The 21,694-nt window shown below is 41.4% G+C and overlaps 1 protein-coding gene across 1 annotated transcript in view; it reads right to left on the bottom strand.

Moving 5' to 3' along the window:
• Positions 1-21,694, bottom strand: part of cap2 (cyclase associated actin cytoskeleton regulatory protein 2) — a 25,975-nt gene extending 4,281 nt beyond the window's left edge. The window contains exons 1-7 of the mRNA XM_008306628.1: positions 21,414-21,694; positions 15,940-16,067; positions 14,686-14,786; positions 13,003-13,080; positions 4,389-4,532; positions 3,701-3,786; positions 1,922-2,027 (exon numbers count right to left, since the gene is read on the bottom strand). Coding sequence (XP_008304850.1) covers positions 1,922-2,027; positions 3,701-3,786; positions 4,389-4,532; positions 13,003-13,080; positions 14,686-14,786; positions 15,940-16,057 — 633 coding nt within the window. The 5' untranslated portion in view covers positions 16,058-16,067; positions 21,414-21,694. The remainder of the gene's footprint in view (positions 1-1,921; positions 2,028-3,700; positions 3,787-4,388; positions 4,533-13,002; positions 13,081-14,685; positions 14,787-15,939; positions 16,068-21,413) is intronic.

The following is a 21,694-nucleotide window of genomic DNA, read 5'->3' as shown; positions in this document are numbered from 1 at the left end:
ATCATGTATGTCATTTTCAAGAAAAAAAAAGCCTCTGAATTGTGGGTATTCTTTTATTCCAGTTTTTAAATATATGAATTTGCTCCTTTTTTTTCTCCAGTATGGGGCAATAAAATAAATATGCTGGTCAGAAAGGCAAGCAATTCGAAGGCTGGTTGTTTAAGATATTTTACAGGTTTTATTACTGGATATTGAGAAAATAATTAGCATATCAAAAATGAAATGTGTGTTACGCTGTTTTGCAGTCAAAAGTCCTTTCACTTGTCTCATCCAGAACATACTTCTTGTCCGCAGGCCTGATGCTGGTTCTCGGTAAGCCCACAATCTAGACCAAATGTTTGGCAGCTCTCTGACTAAAACTATTCAAAGTGTGTCATTTACTAGAATAATCCTGATTGACAGATGCTATTTACCATCATGTTTTTCATTTTACACATACTTTACTAAATTTTAACTTCCCTTTTTGCCCTGAGTCCAGTCTGAAAGAACCAATGCGACTCTCAGTGCGTCTGCGTGCGTACACATGCGTCCATATGTCAGGCTGTACGTGTCAGACTATAAGCTTGTCACTGAACTCCTATCTGAGCAGCAGATGACGGCTGCGCTGAGGAGAGGGACCAGCCCTGCAGTTTAAGTTACGGCGCAGGCTGTGTGTGTACACAGGCCCTTTGTCGGGGTCCTTCTGTAAAGAAAACCTCCATTCAAGTAAACCCTGAGGACCACCTGTTAGCACAACACACTCCCGTCCTTGTACGCGCACACACAGCGTCCCTCACGCACACACATCAGCCCCGTCGCCCGACAGCAGGGGCAACAGCTGACACACACAGCCACTGCGGGATCTCGAGTTTCTATGTGCAAAAAAAACCCCAAAACACACACACACATGTGGGCACAGTTGTTGAGCATCAGTTAGGTTTTCATCTGATCATGTCACATTAAAGGAAAAGTTCAACCTTTTGGGACATGTGCTTATTGGCTTTCGTGCCGAGAATAGATGGGAGATTGATAGACTCTCATGTCAGGCGACAGTTAGCTTCGCTTAGAATAAAGACTGGAGACAGGAGAAAGCAGCTGCCCTGGCTGTGTCCAGAGGGAACACAATCCTCTGAACGGCACCTCTGAAGCTCAGTGAGGAACACAGTTTATCTCAGTTGTTTAACCCATACAAAAACCTAAGTGTAAAAATGGCACATTATGGATTTATGGGGTGCTGTGAGCTATTTTCCAGCCTGAAAAAAGCAACTTCCACTGGAATTTTTGTATCTTCTGACCAAGCCATGCTAGCTGTTTCCATTTATTTACAGTCTTTATGCTAAGCTAAGCTAATCTAACCATCTCCAGGTTGTAGCTCCATAGTTAGAGCACAGATAAAACATATACAGTTGTGTTTCCCCATGAGATCGACAATTCCTTACAGAAAGTTGTATGAGTGAAAAAAGACAAGAAACCCCTCCAACTGACAAGAAAGAGAAGTCAAGTGTTGGTTAAAGGCTTTGGTTTCGAGCCATCATAATCTCGGGGATCTGCTGAGGTTGAGTGCCGAGGAGGAGTCCCTGAGCAGACATCCATAAACAGAAGTGTGTGGGAGTGACAGAGGGTTTGCGAGCTCTATAGAGAACTGCGGTGTGCAGCCACCGAGGAGAAGCTCATTCATTCATTCATGCTCTCTGCAGCGGTTTATGTAACTGGCTGCTCCATAACTAAAAATGGAAGTGTGCGCAAAAAAGTAGAAGTGAATTTGAGCTGATATAAAAATATCAAGGCCCTGCAAACGGCAGCTAAGTGAAAACACAGCTAAGATAATAAACCAAGCTGCTACAGGAGTGATTTGTTGTTTTCAGGCACATGTTTGAGAGGATGGTGTGCATAAATTAAGTCAGCTTAATTTAAAAAAGCTTATTTTTGTTCGTGTACTCACACTCTTGCTCCACACCAGTCCGGTTGTGTGGTGCTGTTTGATGAACGACTGCATGTCGGTCCAGATGGACAGGTAGGAGCGAACCCACTCCACATGACGTCTGTCACTGGGGAGGGAGGTGGACACAAAGATATGATGGTCAGATAGCAGCAGGGAATGGAGGTTTGGGTACGAGGATGGATAGTAACAAAGGAGCTCGAACAACATCTACAAAATCAGCAAAGGTGCAACATTTTGCAGTTACCTCACAGGTGGGCAGAAGGTGTTAAAGGACTAGTTTGATCAGTGGCTTTCTTGTTGAATGTGAGAAAAAGTAGATACCACTTGTGGTTGTTCAGCAAAAGCTTGATGAAGTTATTGAGCTAAGGTTGCCAGGATAGCAAAGCTCCAGGAAGTCCCTTCTCCTGGCCAAGAAACAGTTTGGCTTCTCAAACAAAAGAACTGTCATGCTTGACTTAAAAATCCCCATAGAGTGATCGGTGCTGTCCCAAAAACTCACAAAATAACAAACTAGTTTGTCAGCACTTACAATCAAGAACATAATACTTTTATTGTTGAGCAGAAATAACTCCAGATTCATCTCTAAGCAAAAAATTATCTTCACGATCTCAGAAAAAGGTCCTGTTTGAATACATTTAAAACCCATGACAAATTCAAGTCTGGTTTTAAAGCTCTGACTCTGACAACATCCTCTTGTTCGTTAAATCTGGGTCTCATTCTATTTCATTTCACACTGTTGACCATGATGTTCTCTAAAAAGGGCAAAAGTGTGAAGCTTGTCTCCAGAGTACAGCGTTGAACTGGATGACCTCCTATCAGAAACATCATAGTCAGAATAGGCAACTGTTCATCTTTTCTCTGCTCCATTTAAATGTGGCATCCCCCAGGGCTCCATCTTAGGTCCTACCTTATTTTCTCTATACAAGCTGCTCGTTGTTTACATTTTTTTAAACATGATACCACCTGTCACAAAATGGCAAGATTGCAAGATATCTCGTTAAAGTAAATGAAAACAAAACTGGAGTAATTACATTTGGTACATCCAGCTCTGCTAACAGCCTTTGAAATGCACTTGGCTCTCTGTCTGAAACTATGCAAAATGCTTCTTCCTGGATTCCTCTTTCAGTTTTAACAAACAAGTCAGCTATGTTGTAAAAGGCAGCTTTTGTTGTAACATTTAAAGTTATTTACCTAATCACAAGTGTTGATGATGTCATTTGCTCTTTTGAGAAATAGTTTGGCACACAATCCCCCGTAAAACCCGTATGTGTCATTCTCACACTTCAGTTTTTGTGCGCACACATTTTGTTAGCTATAAAAAAATTTAAAAAAACAAACCCTGACCAGCTGTTTACTCCTGTTTTCTGTCTTGGAACTAAGCTAAGCTAACTGGCTGCGAGCAAAGACTTAATATTCACCACAGGGACATGACAGTGGTACCATTTTTTTCATTTAACTCACGCAAAGAGAGTCAACGTGTATCATCCCAGTTTCATTTTTGTTACTTTTAAAGTTGTTGCTTCATACGATTTCAAAAGTGCTTTGGTCAAAGTTAGCAAATTAAGACAATTACATTTAAACTCTGAGTTCATAAAATTGGAATTTTAGCACAATTTAGGTTACTTGGCACAGTGATCCATATCAAATACTGAAATTGCAACATTCTCAGCTGGATCCCAGTCAGGGATTTTCAATTGCGTGAGATTCCCCTCCTTCTTTGTCTTTGTCCTTTTCACTGTCAAACACACACACAAAAATAACCCTTCTCAACATATTTACGTTTCCTTGTAGTCCTTCAGCACTCTGTTGGTGTAGAAGGTGGCGGCATCGTTCATCTCCTTCACATAGGGACCTGGTTTCTGACTCTGTCACAAGGAAAGATGCACCTTCATTAGAAACACTTTTCAGACGTATAAACTCCCTGCAGGTTTATCCTCATCTGGGAGTAAAAAGAAGATAGTGACATCTTGAAGGTTTGGGTTGCTTCATGCAGGGGGGGGGGGGAACTGAACTCCTGACAGCATCTTACACAGAACAGAACCAGCTTCAAAGATTTTTATTCAATTACTGAAGAAAAAGGAGCTTTGATCTTAATCTAAATGATATTCATCCTGAACTCAGAAGGAGAGATTTTGTATTGATGGGAAACAGAAATACTGCATGTTGGAGGGAGAAAAACACGGAGGGCCGAGTTTATTTATACTAGCAGTATCTGACTGGATGCTCGGATGTTTATGCATTTTGATTTGAAGCTCTGCTTAAGTGTAGATCTGGTTGTCCGGTGCATTTCTAAAATAATAATTTGTGTTTATCCAATTGTTAATGTGATTTTTCGTTAACATCTAGACTATATATCAAAGACATATTGCAAAGATTTACACATCATCATGAGGAGTATCTGTTTGTATGCATTTGTGCTTCCATAAGTTCCTTTAACCTATCTTCTCCATGTTTTATTCGTCCTTACCACAGCCACCCAGCCCAGAGCGGGGATGCTCTCGCTGACGGCCGAAAGGTGGTTGAAGAGGTTGCTGCCGCGGTTTCGTTCCCTGAAGCTCTGGATCTCCTGGATGTGATCTGAAATGGGCTTCAGCAGGTCACGGAGCTCCGTCTGCAGGAGCAGCAGAGGGATGCAGGAGAAGAGGGGGCATCAGAAGGGAGGGCATCAGGTTCAAAACTTCAAATTACATTTCAATCGAATTACTTGTTCAGTGGAAGACCTCACTGAGACCTTCGGTTTACATGCAGGATTCTGTTAAACATGATTTGATTTTACAACCTGAGCTCTGTTTCCCTGCCCAGCGGCACCCGTCCCACTCTCGGTGCCATCCAATAATTCCTAAACTGGGCTGCATCTAATTTTACGTGCCAGAGCCTTTTTCCATTGGAACTTCCAGATCTCAGCTACAGTATAGCTCGTCTCCCAGCTCCCAGCTCCCAGCTCCCCTCCCCGCCGCTCAGCCTCCTTCAGACATTCCTCAGTTCATGGGGAGATCCCTCTGGCCTTGTAAGGCGTCCCGCTCCTCCACTGTTTACAGTTTACCAATCACACATGTGCCTGCGCTTGCATAGATCCGGGAATGCAGCGTTTCATTTGTGAATTGTCGCTGAAGCTTTTTTTTTTTGTTGTTGTTGTTGATCTGCAGTGAAGTGAATGTAATGTGAAAGTTTTGCCGTTGACGAGCTGTGACAAAATAGTTTCTGTATTCAGATGAGAAGCTGATGAACAAACAGCAGAGCACTGGTCTGGTATTGAAGGAGCTGGTGGTGATAAGATAAGACAATATGATATACACCTAATAAATCACTGAACATGTACTGTAAGGTTTATTTCCTCTGTATTCTTGGTGTAGGATCGGTGGTAGAGGAAATACTCACATTCTTTACTGGAGTAAAAGTACTAATAGTGCTCTGTAAAAGTACTCTGTTAGCAGGAAGAGTCCTACACTGACAATGTTGATATCTAAAACATTTATTTAAAAACGTAACAGTAAAAGTAGTCAATGCAGAAAAATGCACCCTGTAATGTTATAACTGATATATTATGTCATTACATTGTTATTACTTGTGCATTAATGTAATAACAGGATTTTACTGTTGTAATTTGTTGAGGTGAAGCTCAACAAACTTATTTTCATTATGTTTCATCTCATGCTTATTCAGTTTATCGGTTTATTGTTTGGAAAAAGTCTGAAAATAGTGAAAAATGCAACCATAAGTGCCGGAAACTATAATCAAAATGGCTGATTTATAACAAAACGCAGCAGTTAATACGTTTTTTAATATGTTTTGTGTGCAAAAATCAGCATTTTTTAACATAATTAAAGCTGTCAGATAAATATTATTGAAGAAGAATGTGGCATGAAAACAAAAAAGAGTACAGTACTTGAATAAAAGTACTTAGTTACATCCCACCACTACACAGGATACGCAGGTGTGGGGGTGCGAGGATGCTTGATATGAAAACATTACTTATATCACCTTTAAGAATTTAATGCCTGCGTGCGGAGCAGCCATAAAAAACAGCAGTATTTTTTTCTTTCCTCCAACAAATTCTTCCCCCAATCAGATGCACATGATCTCAATAAGCCCAGATAGAAGCCCCTTTCTCTGCTCCACCAGCTGCTTTTATTCTCACTAAGTCCACATAATAACTGTCTTTGAAGCATTATATCTCCTCCTTTTCCAAAACAGATACCATACTGCAGCACACAGGGATGTTTGCTGAGCGGTACTGCAGGAAGGATTGAAGGTAACAAGCCACATTTGGGGATGAAGTTTGCAGCTGCTATCTGTATTTTCTGCATTTAACTGTATGTTGTTAATCACCTGACTCTATGTTTGTCATAAAAACATAATGAGCAATGGAAGATGTATTTAAAGGGTAGAAAAACAGCCGCTCTCTGAGTGTTAGATTGTTGTGTTATAGGATCATTATTATTACTGCAAGCAACATGAATATCTATCCGTGTTACTTTGAGCTGTTTGGCTCCCGTTACACTGCAGAACAACAACAACGTCGTCATCAGCGCTCAGAGTGAAAGTATGACTTGTATTCTGTGAGTCAGAGCCTCCGTCAGATTGTGGACTTCCCCTCATTCAATCATGCAGCTCACTGAGGAGAAACACTTAGTATGAGAAAGAATGACTGGCAGGTACACAGAGGACTTACTGTGTTAGAAAAGGAAAACAAAAGCCAAATTCCCACATGCACTTTGAACTGTTGGCAAATTTCTGCATTGGAATCATGTCAACATGGGATCTGGAGACACTGTTTTTCTAGCTCAGGAGCAACAAATGAAACAAAAAAATCTATTTCTGCTATATTGGAGGCATCTACACTGCTGACAGGTGAATCTACACTTCTTTTGCACATTTACTGTTATTATGTTGAGCAGCTGTGAGAAGGTGCTGGTGAGACGCTCTGACTACATCATGAATTATATCACTGAAATGGAAATTTGCAGTATCTAGTATGCATTAGAACAGCTACTAATTGATATATATATATATATATGTATATGTATATATGTATATACTTTTCTGGCAGCTAGGGCACATACTAAAATATACAAAAAAATAAGATAAAATAACCACCAAATAAGAATACAGTAATTTTACATAATTAAATCACATTTTCTAGCCTTAATTTTGCACAAGTTTATTGAGGGATATTTACATATGTTAAAACAATTAAATCATCCACAATAATAATAATAATAATAATAATAATAATAATAATAATAATAATAATAGTAAGAAGAAGAAGAAGAAAAAGAAATATTTTCTTTTAATTAATCTATTTTTAGAAATATATTCACAGGATTAAACTTAAATTTAACAGTTTTATTGAATAAATATAGATTAAATATCTGTGAAATTAGGATCAAAAATGGTTTAAAAATATTCTTAAAATGTCAAATATTTAATTGTCTTTAAATATATTGTAATTGTATGGTTATTCACAGTTACAGTTTTTTTTTTAAATAATTATTTTGGTATTTAACATTAGACTTATGAATTGACTGTGTGTTTTTGTATTTTTATTGATATTTTTGTGGATTTCAAAAATACTGACAAAAATCTATAAAATGAAAAAGTTTAATTAAATTACAAATTTTATTTTTGTTTTATTTTGTTTTTTACAGAGTTCCTGAAACACCAATAAGTGAATTATTAACACTGAATCATTAACTTGTCTCTAATCAAAAACAATCAAACATTATTGTTATTGATTACATTTGTATCATTTTGCATTTGGAGTTCCTTTGTCTGGTAACTGAAAGTGGAATTATCAGTTCAGCTGTTGCCATTGTGGGAAAAGAAGAAACAGCTGATCTGACTTTTTCCAGAAGTATGAAAAAATACACCAAGCAGACCGTTTGCTTTGATCCTGCCTGGAGCAAAAAGGACGATTCAGTCAAATCAGGCTACGCAAGAGAAAAACCTTTTAATTTTTCAACATACAATGTACAAATGATTACACTGATAAGGAGTCAACTGAGGCAGAGATGTGGGTTTTATGAGTTGTGAACACAGACGGAGAGAGAATGAGCCAGCGAAAAAAAAAGATCAAAAACGTCGGCTCGCATCATTTGATGGACTGAGCTCGGTGTGTTGTAACAGCATAGGCCTTGACTTCCTATACAAGCACCGGATCAAAGGTGGAGAGTGAAGGACGACAATGGGAGAACAGCTGGAGGAGGGTTTCTAACGCTGTGGAAGTCCACCGTGTGTGTGTGTGTGTGTGTGTGTGAACCGCAACAACCAGCAACACAATCGCACACAATCGCACACACCGGAGTTAACAGGCCAGGCCGAGGTCACATGGGAGAGAGACGCCCACTTTCTCTGGCTCTCTCTCCCTTTGTCTAACTCACACACACACTGACAACAGGCTCAAATATAGAACATGCCCATAAAAAGTCAGGCAGCACAACAAGGCTGCGCTCGAGAGAAAGACCAGAAGTTTGTGAGCCGTGTGTGTGTGTGTGTGTGTGTGTGAGAGAGAGAGAGTCACACATAGTCTTCTACATCTGCACTGAGGACTACAGATATAGACATGAATGATGGAGGTCGTGTGTGTTTGTGTTTTTTTTTGGGAGAGGGCTTTCTAGTGGTGGTTTGTGTGTGCAGGTACTTGGTGTGTGTGTGTGTGTGTGTGTGCATCGAAAGGTTTTTAGGTCATGTTTACTGCGCATAGTGTGCTGATGTCTCAACCTTTTCAAGCTACAACAGCCTGAGTTCCACTTGCCTGAGCTAAAGATGATAAGCTAGACGGGTGTATTTGACTGTGCCGGTGGGACTGAAGCAAAAGTGTCCAAAAAGTTCAACAAGGGCGGACGTGTCACATCAACCAACGTCTGCTGTTCACCTAAATTCAGGGGATATGGTGTAATATGGTCAATGCATGTTAGACATCAGAGTCTTCCTCATCTAATGATCTCATATGACATATGCGGCCACTTCAGGAGACAACGAAGGTGAACGTTTTGAGTGTCTTGTCTATCCCAGATGTTCAATCCGCAAAACTTGCGGCCGGGAGACTTTGCTGGGCGTCAGGACAGTGAACGGTGCTGGAATTGTGGCAATCAGTTGTGATGTGGACATACTACACCAACACGGAGTCCGATCGGAGACTACGCCGGCAGTTGCCCAAGAGAGAAGGAAGCAGTACGAACGTAAGCAAAGGAGGAGGAAGAGGAGGAGGAGGGAGATCCATGTTAGGCTAAAGGCTAACCCCTCCAGACCAGCAGGACCGTCGCTCCTACTCTCCAATGTCCGCTTTCTCGACAACAAGCTGGACGAGCTATGTTTTACAGAAACGTGGCTCCATGACAACATCCCAGACGGACATACAGTTGGAGGGGACGACATTATTCTGAGCGGACAGCCAGACAGCTAGCTCTGGGCAGCATCTGCAGCTTCACCATCGTCACACCATCGTGTGTGTCTTTGTGTCCCTGAAGACCTACCAGGACCTGAAGAGGTTCATCATGTTCAATGAACGGTGACGTGCATGGACGCAGCGCCCCCTTCAGGAAGCAGTGACAGCGAACGTTTAGTGTCTTATCCCAGACGTGCATTCTGCAAAACTTGCTGGTTGAATAATCCTGAAGAAACGTTCTCTCATCTTGCCTGTACTACTGTGTATGTACAGTAAAATGACAATAAACTTTATTTGATTTGACATGAAAGTGGAACAAGACTTAAGATATATGTTGCTGCTCTTTACTGTGTTTCATCTTTTCTTGCTGAAAACCTGAACATTCGCTATTAAAAATACATAACAGCTGTACATAGTGTCATAACCTGGCTCGTGGGTTATAACAAATATGGCAAGGAGCACAGATTGAACTCAAAGCAAGGATATTTATCATAACCAAAAGCAAACCATTTAACAAATAATAATAAGTATGGCGTGTGACTATCAGTAGTATCAGTAGCGTGGGTGTGAATGAGTGAACATGATGGGATGTGAGGTGTTGTGGCGCAGAAACAAAGCAAAAAGGTAACAGAGAAAGATGTGTCATCACCAACGAAGCCGGGTCAGAATGAATGAGAGAGAAAGCAAGAGAGGGACGTCTGAACTTTATGGGCCGTCCTGATGCCTTCAGGGACCCACAGGTAAATGGAATTCTAGGCCTCCATGGCAGCAGCTGACACTAGGCCGTCACAATAGCTATGCAGCAAAATGCAATACTTCTGGTTTTCCCAATTTGCACCTTAAGACTCAGAAGTTTTTGCCTCAAAGTTCAGCTTTGTACCATGTTTTACTGTTTTTTTTTGTTTTTTTTTTAACTTTATTACAATAAATGTTTTTTTAATATCACCATGTAGTCGTTGCATTATGATGTCTGTCATTTTTGGCTCCAGGCATTGGTCAGCTTGCTGACAGAGTTACAGTTTTACAGCTCAGTTAAATGTTTTCAGAGACATAAGGCTTCAGAGTATGGAACTGCTTACCACTTTGTTTAATATACAGATCGTTCTTTTTCACTTTGTGAAAGGATTCGACACAAACTTGGATTTCTACTGCAGTCCCACCACTGACTTTAATTATAAGACCTCTTTTTCATTTGTTGTCATCACGCTGGAATGACCAGTTTCACTCTTTGCACTTTGAAATGTGAACCTTTGTTTACATTTCACTGTGCGGCATTATGCAACGATGTAGAGTTTGTCAAAGTAAAATGAACTTAAATAATTAACAAATTTGCTTTTTTGGAGGAAATTTAAATCAACCAATCGATTGGTAAAATAGTCGATAGATTAATCAGTAGAAATAAGCTCATTAGAGGCAGAACAGAGGAAGAAGCTCTTACTTGGATGAGGCAAAATTAGACTTTATGGTCGCTGGGTAGAAGATCTGTGTCAGAGCACCTTTACACACATTATCTCACAAAACACAAAACGTGTAGGGGTCACCCGCTGTGGCTGTGGGGAACAAGCTTTTGCCAAAGAGTGCACCTCTCTGCACCTCAGGGTCCTGCTCCTGCACCCAGAGGGCAGTAATGACTGAGTGTGTGCTGCATTCCCGCTGACGGCCTTACAGTCGGCCTCTGACAGGTTGGGTGTGGGGAGATCAATTCTCCTGGCAGCATTGTTGCCGATGACTTTGGCCCCGGTTTGAAAAGAGTCAATGGCAGTTCATGAACCTTTTCTTTCCTATTTTCCGTGTTTTGTTTTGGATTTAGCCAATGATGCTGAATTCCACCTCCTCTTCCCTCCTGCCCGTCACCCCGCCCCTCTCCTGGGTCTCTCTCTCCTTCCTTGTTTGCATTTCTGCCTATCACTGAATGCTCTTTTCACCGCCTCATAACCAATGACCTGACAGACAGGGAGTAATCACTTCCTGGTGGGCTCACACACACACACACACACACACACACACACACACACACACACACACAACACAAACAGAAGGCCAATGTGATGATATCATATCGATTCTCTCTCTCACACACACACACACACAGCTTTCTTTCCCACCCCCCTTTTCTCTATACGTGAACATGTTGGGAATGTGTTGTATTAGCGTTTTCTTGGTCAAAGAGCAGAGTAATCCCTCTGTGAACAGGCCGGCCTGCTGGGGAACACAGGAGGGGAGGCTGACACACACCACTGAGATACAGTTTATGTCTCTGCTGGGCTGCTGGTTAATGTGAAATACTTGATGCGATTTGTGTTTGAAAGTCGTGAGAACCGGACCGAAGTCGACTCACTCCAGTTTACTGCCGTAGTTTTGTGCAGCTCAGGCAGCAAAAGCCAATCACATGGGCAGCATCAAGTCACATGGTGACGCTACCTCTAATTCTACTGCAATTAATAAGGAAAACGACCATAACAGCAGTGTGATAAGTAGTAAAGTCACTTGAACTGTTAACAGCTGAGAGTAAATCATTAAATATCTGTTACTGTTGGCTGCAGGGAAGCAGAAGTCTTGACGTCACAAAGTTTAGCTCCAGTTAACAGTATAGTTGTATAAATATATGCAACTGGCAACTGAATTGGAATGTACTGTTTAGTTTTATTTAACCTTCTCAACTCTCTGTGTTTTATTCGCTCCTGTCACACTTTTACTACAAAGTGCTGCACATATCTGTGGAAACAGCATAAGCAGAGAGAATTCAAAAGTGTCTTCTGTGTAATATTGCACAGTTATAAAGCCATAAATTATAAAAAGCAAATATTTAATTCCCACATTTTAAAACAGCTGGAAAAAAAACATGAATTCAACATATACATTTTTCCTGGAAGGGGTTGCCAATACTGGAAAAAAATGGCAACCCTCCATACCAGACATTTTACTACTTACATTTTTCATTTTTTTCGACCTCCTCTCTGCTCTGTTTAAGCAGCCTGCAGCTCCAGAGAAACGTTGATGAATTTTTGTGAAATCTATGTTGGTCCGAGCTGAGTCACTAATGACTTCCCCTCCGTTGTGCAGAGGAGAGCCAAGTTTTTGTGTTTTTCTGTATGATGCAGACAATTTGTTTTGCAGAATTTTCAAATGAGACGTTGTAGAATAAAGTAATTTTGGTTAAAAATAACAGTTTTAAGCTTGGACATGGATCATTTTCCTGACTGTCTGTATATATGAGTAGTACAACGACCACTGGAAATGTGAAAATGTAACTATTCTTTGTGTTTTTACAGTTTCTGGATATGATGAGTAGTGTCATTCTGGTAATTGTTTTAAAGATAGCATGCCTTTCAACCCAGCAGCAGGTTTTAGAGTTCACAGTGGGGTAGTAATAATAACAATTGATCAGACTGACAGAGGCATGGCAGCCATTCTGCCCTCCGACCACCACCTCAAACAATCCATTCACACCAGGCGAGGTGGGTGGAGTGTCTTGCCCAACAACCATGACACAGGTTTCAGGGCAGAATCGAATTGCCGACCTTCCAATCATTGACCGACTTGATCTACCGCCTCAGCCACAGCTGCCCGTTAGTGTAGCATTTAGGCATGTTTCTGATAATGATCCTGACAGCCAATTAAAAAATGTAGTGTAAGAAGCATTCATTCTGTCACATCATCAGTTGGTTTCCATGGTAACTGTCTGTTGTTGTACCTGTGCAGGTTCCTGGTGTGTGGAAGCCATCTTGAGGAAAGTTCTCTGAGTCTGCAGGGCCTTGTTCACCATCTCTGCCTGTCAGTCACAGAGAGCAAAGTCAGGCTGGTTTCATGTCATGTTTTATTGTCACTGCAGCGTAGAGCACACACAATGTTGAGCGCTCTGACAAAAACACGCTTTGACTTTCGCAGAGGCTGTTTATCAGGTTCTCTTGGCTACTAAAATCCATGCAGTGAATCTGTCTGCGCGACACACACATCCACACAAACACACAGGGTCTGGGTTGGTTCCAGCCAGCCGTGTCCTGAGTGTGTCTCAGACCTCCAGTTCAGGCCGAGGGAACCACCAAGGAGCCTTTGTCCATAAAAGGAGCTCTACAAACCTAAAGAAACCACCTCTGGCTCTCGCTCGCTCACACACTCCCCTCCTCCACTTCGTTCAGTGATGGGACACAGAGATAGAAATCGTCTTTCAAGGTACAGAGGAAACACAAGCATTCTGGTTTGTTCAGGGAAGTTTCTTTCTGACTGGATTTACTCCTCTGTTTTGGAGCTCTCTCGCTGTTGTTCTGGATGTTTTCCAAGGACATAACGCAGCTATTATTGCCAACTGGCTTACCATTAAACTCTCTTGCAGGCCTAGTGGGAGTATGGGTCATTACCAAATAGGAAAAGGTGCTTCACGAGCAGTTTGATAAATGAATGGAAGGTCAAAGGTCAATCATACTCCCATCCTTGGCTTTGTGGAGGACAGGAAACCTTTGCTATCAAAAACACACATGCACATACTGCTCGGCTGCTTTGGGACCTCCCATACACTCCTTACTATCCCTCAGTTTTCCACAGCAATGCTTATCTCAGTGGAATCTAGAGGAAGACAATCCTGTTTGTTTATAAATTTGCATCCAGTGAGATGAAGGTTGGCAACGAAAGAAAATCAGTGCTGGCTCCGCTATGTCCAACAGTGCTCGTTTCAGAGAGGAGGGCGGGTCATTCTGAAGAGCTTTGCACAATCTGCCTTCACAGCAAAGCATAAATCAGGCGTAGAATTAGTAGATGCACATTTAGAGGGTTGTCAGACTCCTTGTTGGAGAGAGCGAGATGAGGAGATTGGTATCATTCTCATGTCTGTATAGTAAAAGTGTAGCTGGAGAAGTTGTTAAAAAAGTGAGCTTTAGAGGTGCTGAAAGGTGGATGTTGTTGCCTTTGGATAGTTTGTGTGCTAAGCTAAGCTAACTGGCTAAATAAATATGTGTATTTCCCAAAATATCAAGCTACTCTTCAAGTTATTTAGTAAATAGAAAAGATTTCTCAAAATCAGGGGCAGCATCTGCACTGTTAGTTTTGCTGAGGTAAAAGTGAGCTGAGGATTTATGTTTTAGGGATAAAGAGGTAAGTTTAGATGCAACAAAAGACAAATGAACTGAATTTGGTATTACAATTCACACAGTTCCCCCTTAAAGCATGATTAATAGTTTCTTTGGCAAACAACACACAGACAAACCAGCTTATACTGAAACTGCGGATCGCTACCGCGGCAGCTGTGGCAACATCTGCCTACAGCAGCTGCTGGCGCATGAACAGGTGTGCGTCTGCGAGCGACTCATTACTCACAGGCCAACTTTTGTGTGGGATTTTCTGCTGGGATTTTCTGCTGTGATTATCTGCGGCGAAGACTTACGTGCTTCTCCACCTCGCTCCCTATGGCTCGGCTGTTGTTCAGGTACTCGGACACTGGACCTGTCAGCAGCACGTCGAAGGCTTCCACGCACTGAGACAGAGCTGGAAACGGACAGGGAAGAAGAAGAAGAAGAACTTTATTTATATAGCACCTTTCACAGAATAAAATCACAAAGTGCTTCACACAAGACAAAATAATATAAACAGTATAGGGCACATAATGAAGATAAAAAGCAAGCCAACAGAAATCCTATCAACTAAAAACTTGTCTAAACAAATGTGTCTTCAGCTGCTTTTTAAACGAATCAACAGAATTTGTTTCACGGAGGGACTGAGGAAGGGCATTCCACAATTTAGGAGCAACAGCCTGAAAGGACAAGTCACCTCTGGTTTTAAAGTGGGTCTTTGGGACCATGAGGAGGTTCTGGCCCGAGGACCGAAGGGTGCGACCAGAGGAGTAGGGGCACAGCAGATCACAGACATATGTAGGGGCCTGGCCATGCAAGGCTCTAAAAGTCATAACTAGAATTTTAAAATCTATTCGAAATTTCATGGGGAGCCAGTGCAGGGAGTGCAAAACAGGCATGATGTGAATCCTCGGTCATTTGCTTTGCTTGATTTAAATGTACTCAGTGGCTCAAGAACAGGATAGAACAGAGGAGAATAGAGCTGTTATTACTCCTACAAGGGGCTAGGATGAGGCTGCAAGGTGGATCAGTGGTTAGCACCGCTGCCTCGCAGCAAGAAGGTCACCGGTTCGTGTCCCGGTGAGGACACCCGGGATCTTTCTGCATGGAGTTTGCATGTTCTCCCCGTGCAGCGTGGGTTCTCTCCGGGTTCTCCAGCTTCCTTACACAGTCCAAAAACATGCTGAGGTTAATTGGTGATTCTAAATTGTCCGTAGGTGTGAATGTGAGTGTGCTTGGTTGTCTGTCTCTAAGTGTAGCCCTGTGATAGACCGGTGACCTGTCCAGGGTGTCCCCTGCCTTCACCCTGAGTCAGCTGGGATAGACTCCAGCCCCCCATCACCCTAGTAAGGATTAAGTGGTGTAAAGATAATGGATGGATGGAAGGGGTTAGGATGCCTAGCACATGGATGTAAAAGCAGTCTCCTGGTTTGATTCCTCTACTCTCAGTGTTCCCACATTCCCTGTCTCTGTCCATTGTCACTGCCCAATAAATGTAAAAAAAAAAAAAGCTCCCAAAACAATCTTTAATATCTCTCCAAAGCTTTAACTGAAGCAGTGATACTCACCCCCATCGATGCCGTTGACACAGTCCCCGTTAGTCATGCCGCTGGACGCCTGCATCGTGACGGACATCTGCTCCAAGCGGGTCACAGCTCGCTCCAGCCGCTGCATTAATCCTTCCATGGTGACAAACCTAGAAACAAAAGCAGAATCACTGTTATTTTTGAAGCATCACAACCTCGTTGCTGCCAAGCGTGAAACGTTATAGCTGAAATAATATTACGTCTAATCTTTGTCTCGCTTCACGTATCGCTGAGCTGAACGGTTCTTTACAGGGAGGCCGCAGATAATGATTGAGCAGCGGACACATTCACTATTCAACTTTCCCACCCTGCCGTTCCTGATTTTCCTAAAAAAGCTAAACGCAGTCGGTGCAGCTGGTTTTTATGTGAATACTGTCACTGTTTGAGCTCTCTGGCCTTCTGCCGGAGTCACAACCTCGACCGCGAGCGTAAAAAAACGTATCACATAATTGGATTAAAGGAAGAAAGAAACTGTTGCCAAGCTGAGAGGAAAGGACGAGAATGAAGAGCAGTGGAAGCAATTACAGAAAACCTAATGAAATATGCAACAACAAGAAGACGTGAGGAAAAAAACATCAAATAAACAAGCATATAAATTTGTGCAGATAAGTTTGTCATATAATCAAAAGGGCTCCTGGTACAAGGACAGGAACAGTCATATCTAAACAAAGGAGAGCATCTACAGCACCACTTATCAGATACTTATCATGCATTCTTGAGATCTCTCCCCAGAAACTGCAGCTCTTACAATCCCAAAATCCAGTAAATCCAAAACCAGAATTGATTGAATTATCATTTTTTATTTCCTGCCAGCATTTCAAACTGTCTCTCTGTCTGTTGCTTCAGTTTAAACAGATCTCTTAAGTGGTAAACAAACAGTGACTGAACCTGGCTGAAATATAATTGAGAATGCAGAACAAACCGTGTTGTATCTCCGTCTTTAACACCAACCAGCCATATGTCTCACCATGAGGCAATGACGGCTTGTTTCCAATATTTATTAGGGAACAGAGTGGGAATTCAATCCGGCAGCCCACTGCATGTTTAGGCAAACCACTGCTAGGTAACACACACATCCTAATCTGACACCTGCTACCTGCGCGTCCAACACACAGTCCAGTGGAGAGAGACGACTTTATTTGCTTCACAAAATGATCTGTAAAAAAAAACAAAAAGAAAACACCAGGAGGCTCTGCATTAATACGACAGCTATGCAGACTGAATACTGTTCCTTGTCTGTAATCTTTGTAAGTTATGTCTGGTAATTATGTGCTATGAGCAGCAAACATGTCATGATGGGCGTCATCGAATCATCTCCCTGGAGAAATCTCCCAGCAGTGCCACATGCCTGATGCAGGACTCAGATGTTATTTCTGCTCTCTGGGTCACAACAGCTCTTAGGCAAGAGCACAAACCTGAGGGCTGCACCATGAAGTGAGATTAGCGGGTTAGCAGATACGTTGAGCCCAAGGTCAGAGTTTTCACAATCACAAAGGTGGCGCTCTTTTAACCTGCTACATCACCATGGTAACTGATGCCTCAGAGCTAGCCTGCCTGGTTTTGGATTAAAACATCTGTCTTTCATCAATTTATTTCTTAACAATTCTCTATGAGCGACACAGACTCTAGGAAATACATTACGCTGTATATTAGTAACCCCACCGAGGAAATCCATGAACAAACTGGAACTGTTGATGAAGGAACCAACACACATTCAGTTGGTGACGCATAAACAGGTTTTTAGGTTTTGACCTGATTTACTGCCAAGTCCATTTCACACTGCTGGTAGAGAGAAAACTGATCAGTCTATCTGTATTTATCACAAAGATTATTTAATCAACACCATCCATCCATCCATTATCTATACACTGCCTAATCCTCACTAGGGTCGCAGGGGGCTGGAGTCTATCCCAGCTGACTTAGGGTGAAGGCAGGGGACACCTGGACAGGTCACCAGTCTATCACAGGGCTGCACTTAGAGACAGACAACCAAGCACACTCACATTCACACCTACGGACAATTTAGAATCACCAATTGACCTCAACATGTCTTTGGACTGTGGGAGTAAGCCGGAGAACCCGGAGAGAACGTATAAACTCCATGCAGAAAGATCCCAGGTGACCTCACCGGGATGCAAATCGGCTTCTAGCTGAGAGGCAACGATGCTAACCACCGAGCCAACTTGCAGCCCTCATCAATACCAATTGGACTTAAGTGTCCTTCTTCAGCATCATGTTTGAATGAATGAAGGTTAGCTAGTAATGTGCAGCTGTCATGTTAGAAATGAGCAGCTTCTGTGTCTGAAGTCTGAAGAAGAAATCCTGTTTAACAAAAAATGCTGACAACCATCGTCATGACAGCCATTGTGTCTTACTGGGGTTTTAGGTTTGTTGAGCCAGCGAACATAAAGACAGCCTGACTAAGTCAAACTTGCTCCGCCGTCCTCTGGAGAGCTGCATGCAGGTTGACAACAAGTGTGCAACCGGTTAGATCGAAACCAGGACTTCTATTAGGATTAAGCCCGTCAGATTCCTATCCTAAGTTTGAACGTTGAGTCAAATTGCTCTTATTATTTCCTCAAGGCGCCACTATACAGTATGTCAAACATAAAAAAGATAAAACAAGACATGTTTAAGTAACAAGTACACACAAAAAAGTAAAAACAATAAATATAAATCTACAAAATATCAGGTGATATGCATGTGAGCGACAGTTCATACAAACGGACACCAAACAGCAGGAGAAAAAAGTTATACATCTTCAACTATATTATCGATATTAGGAATTTATCAGCGATTTATGAGCATCTATACTCCAGCTGATTGATTACTAGCTTCTGCTGTAAGTAGTTTGAAGTGAGAACAACATCTGGAAGACTGGATGGCTTCAGTTGTTCCCATGAATCCTTTGAAACCAATGATGATACAACTTGATGACTCTTTTAATAACTCTTTTACAAAAACCATGAAACATTTAGTCAATCAAATCACGGTCTGGTCAGCAGCATTTCATCTAATCTTTAGGTTTTGGAGCTGTTTAAAGATCTAACACTGTGACATCATGATTAACGTATATTGAAAAAGAATACTGTTGCTGCACAGTGGCTGCACATTTATAATAAATAGATGGCAAAGAATCAAATAACTGTGAAAGCTCAAGTTACTTAATCACTGTCTCGCTCAATGACAACTTCAAAATCTGCTCATAAACCATAAAGCAGAAACAGCCAGCGTCTGCACTGGTTGTATTGTCAGTCGGCCAAATGCTCCATGGCAATGCAGAGACATGGCCAATGATGCTCTTTAAGCTTTTCATATGGACTCAATACATTCAGCCCATCACAAAAACTGTAATGGGAATCAGCCAGGAATTAAGCCTGCTGGTTGCAGCAGGAATACATCTGTGTGGCACAAAGAACAGGGAAACAAAAATGTTTTTCATCTGCGTATAATTTCCAGGAAATGTTCTTCGGTAGACTCCACATCATGAACAGCGTCTGCTACTTGAAGACCCTGGACCAAAACCAGCAGCTGAGAAAGCACACATGCTCCTGCAGTGGAAAGATATTACCGACTTCACCCTGACCCCGCATGTGTCTCCTGAACCCCCTGGCCTGGTATCTGATCTTCGGGGCTATATTGGGCCACAGCCTGGCGTTTGCTGCTATGGGCCAACTGTAAGACTCTCTAATGTAGGTCTCAGTGTTCTGAGCTGTACTCTGGGACAATGTGGAGATGAAGGATGAAGAAAAATCAGAGCAAACGGCATAAATGATGGTTCTGCTGACGGTGTTCGTGCAGCCCATTGAAACAGGAAGCTGTGATATCATCAGTGTGAGCTGTGAGTGAGCGACCTGGTGTTTGTCTCCACTTACAAAAGAAACTGCTGCAGCATCGTAGTTTTGATTAAAATACAACAACTCTGTGTATATTGATGATCTGCCTAATGTGTTATTAAGAGCTGTGAAGTCAATATAACCCAATGGTTAAGATGTATTGTGAGAAAAAAAGGTAAAAAAATGGTAATATTATGGCCGCTGGGGCACAAAAAACTATTGTTGAATAACAGAAAATAGCCATCTCATAAAAATACAATACTTTTCCATAATTAAAATATATGCTATAAGTAACCTTAATTTTAGTTGAGATCATGTAGGTTTTTTTTTTTTTTTTTTTAAAAAGCTAAATAAAGAATATTTAAGTGTGCAAAAACAATTAAATTATCTGTAATATATAATGATAATATATAGTTATATAGCTAGATAAATACAATGATAAATCATATATATAATCATAAAAACTATATTTATTCATATATTTATACAATGTATTCATTCAACATTTTTTAAAATAAAACCTTCTACACATGTACAACAAATCTATTTAAAATTACAAGATAAATACTTATTTTTCTGTTAATTGCCATTAATTTATGTCATTTTAATTATATATTTACAATTTTAAAGTTAAATGTATCAGGTTTATTTATTAAATTAAAAGAAAAATATTGACAAAATTCTAAAATTTTCTAAAAATTTGTGAATGTATATTAAGTGTATTTTTAAGCCAAAAAATATTCCTTAAAAAAAAAAGTATGGTTATTTACATTTACAGGATTTTAATGTTATGATTTTAATAATATTTCTGTGCATTAAAAAAATAATACATTTTTTAAAAAAATGTATTTTATTATTATTGTTATTATTATTAATATTATTTTTTACAGTGTAGAGTGTGAACAAGGCCTTTGGGAGCAACAGGTGTGAGTGTTTACAGGCCTGTGAGAAGCAGCTGATCGTATATAATCTTGTTGGACAAAACAGTCTCACCTCAAAGAACTTCTGATCACATGACATGACTATTTATGAGTAGCTATCTACTAGTTTTAATTTGTTTTTATGGAAAATATCAACTATACCTGATCCACGTGGACTTAAAAGTTAGTTAAAGTTGACTTTTGCAGACTGATGTTCCACAAATGTACCACAATAAACAGGATATTTGCAAAAGTAAATAATAGTTTGTTTTAAACCCACTTTGTTTTTTGTCAGGGGCTCAGCAGGCCCTGTCAGGCCCAAGCTGAGCAGAACACCGTCACACTATAATAAACCATGACTTGACACTGGCACGCTGACAGCACTTTCAACGCCCCTCGTCAAATCTGATGCTTCACAGTCCGCGCCACAATATCACCGCTACTCCAGCAGACAAACGAGGTAAAAAAGCTGAACCTGTTGTCAACAAAGTCAGCAGAGGGTGCTTTCATATTCCCTGCCAAAATATCAAACAGCACGGCGCGCAGGCAGCAGGTGAGGATGACTTTGTTTGGACATCTCTGCGCAAAGACGCACACCCCCTCGGCCGGACTCTGCTTCTCCGCCCCACCCAGAAATCCACAAAACCTGACATTCGCTTAAAAGAAATCGTGAGCAGTTTCTCCTAGAAGAACATCTTACCTCCTTCCTGTGGTCGTGCAATTTTAAAAAAAGAAGTTTTCTGTGAATTTCCCGGGACGGATCGGTGGCCGTGTGGCTGCTGCTGCCTTGCGGTCCCCTCCTGCCTCCCTGATCCGTCACTCCGCTGCGCACAGCACCGGCAACTCTTCCGGGATGTCCTAATTAAGCCACACGGTTGAACCTGAGAGCCCCGCAGCTGCAGCGTGCAAACAAGCAAGACCGTGACTCAGTGCCGCAATATCTCCTCTGGGACGGACGGACATTTACCTCGCAGACAACAT

This window comes from Stegastes partitus, unplaced genomic scaffold, assembly GCF_000690725.1.
Source record: "Stegastes partitus isolate 25-593 unplaced genomic scaffold, Stegastes_partitus-1.0.2 Scaffold46, whole genome shotgun sequence".
NCBI classification, from domain to species: Eukaryota; Metazoa; Chordata; class Actinopteri; family Pomacentridae; genus Stegastes; species Stegastes partitus.
The sequence above is the reverse complement of the archived record's forward strand: the minus strand, read 5'-3'. Positions and strand labels throughout refer to the sequence as shown.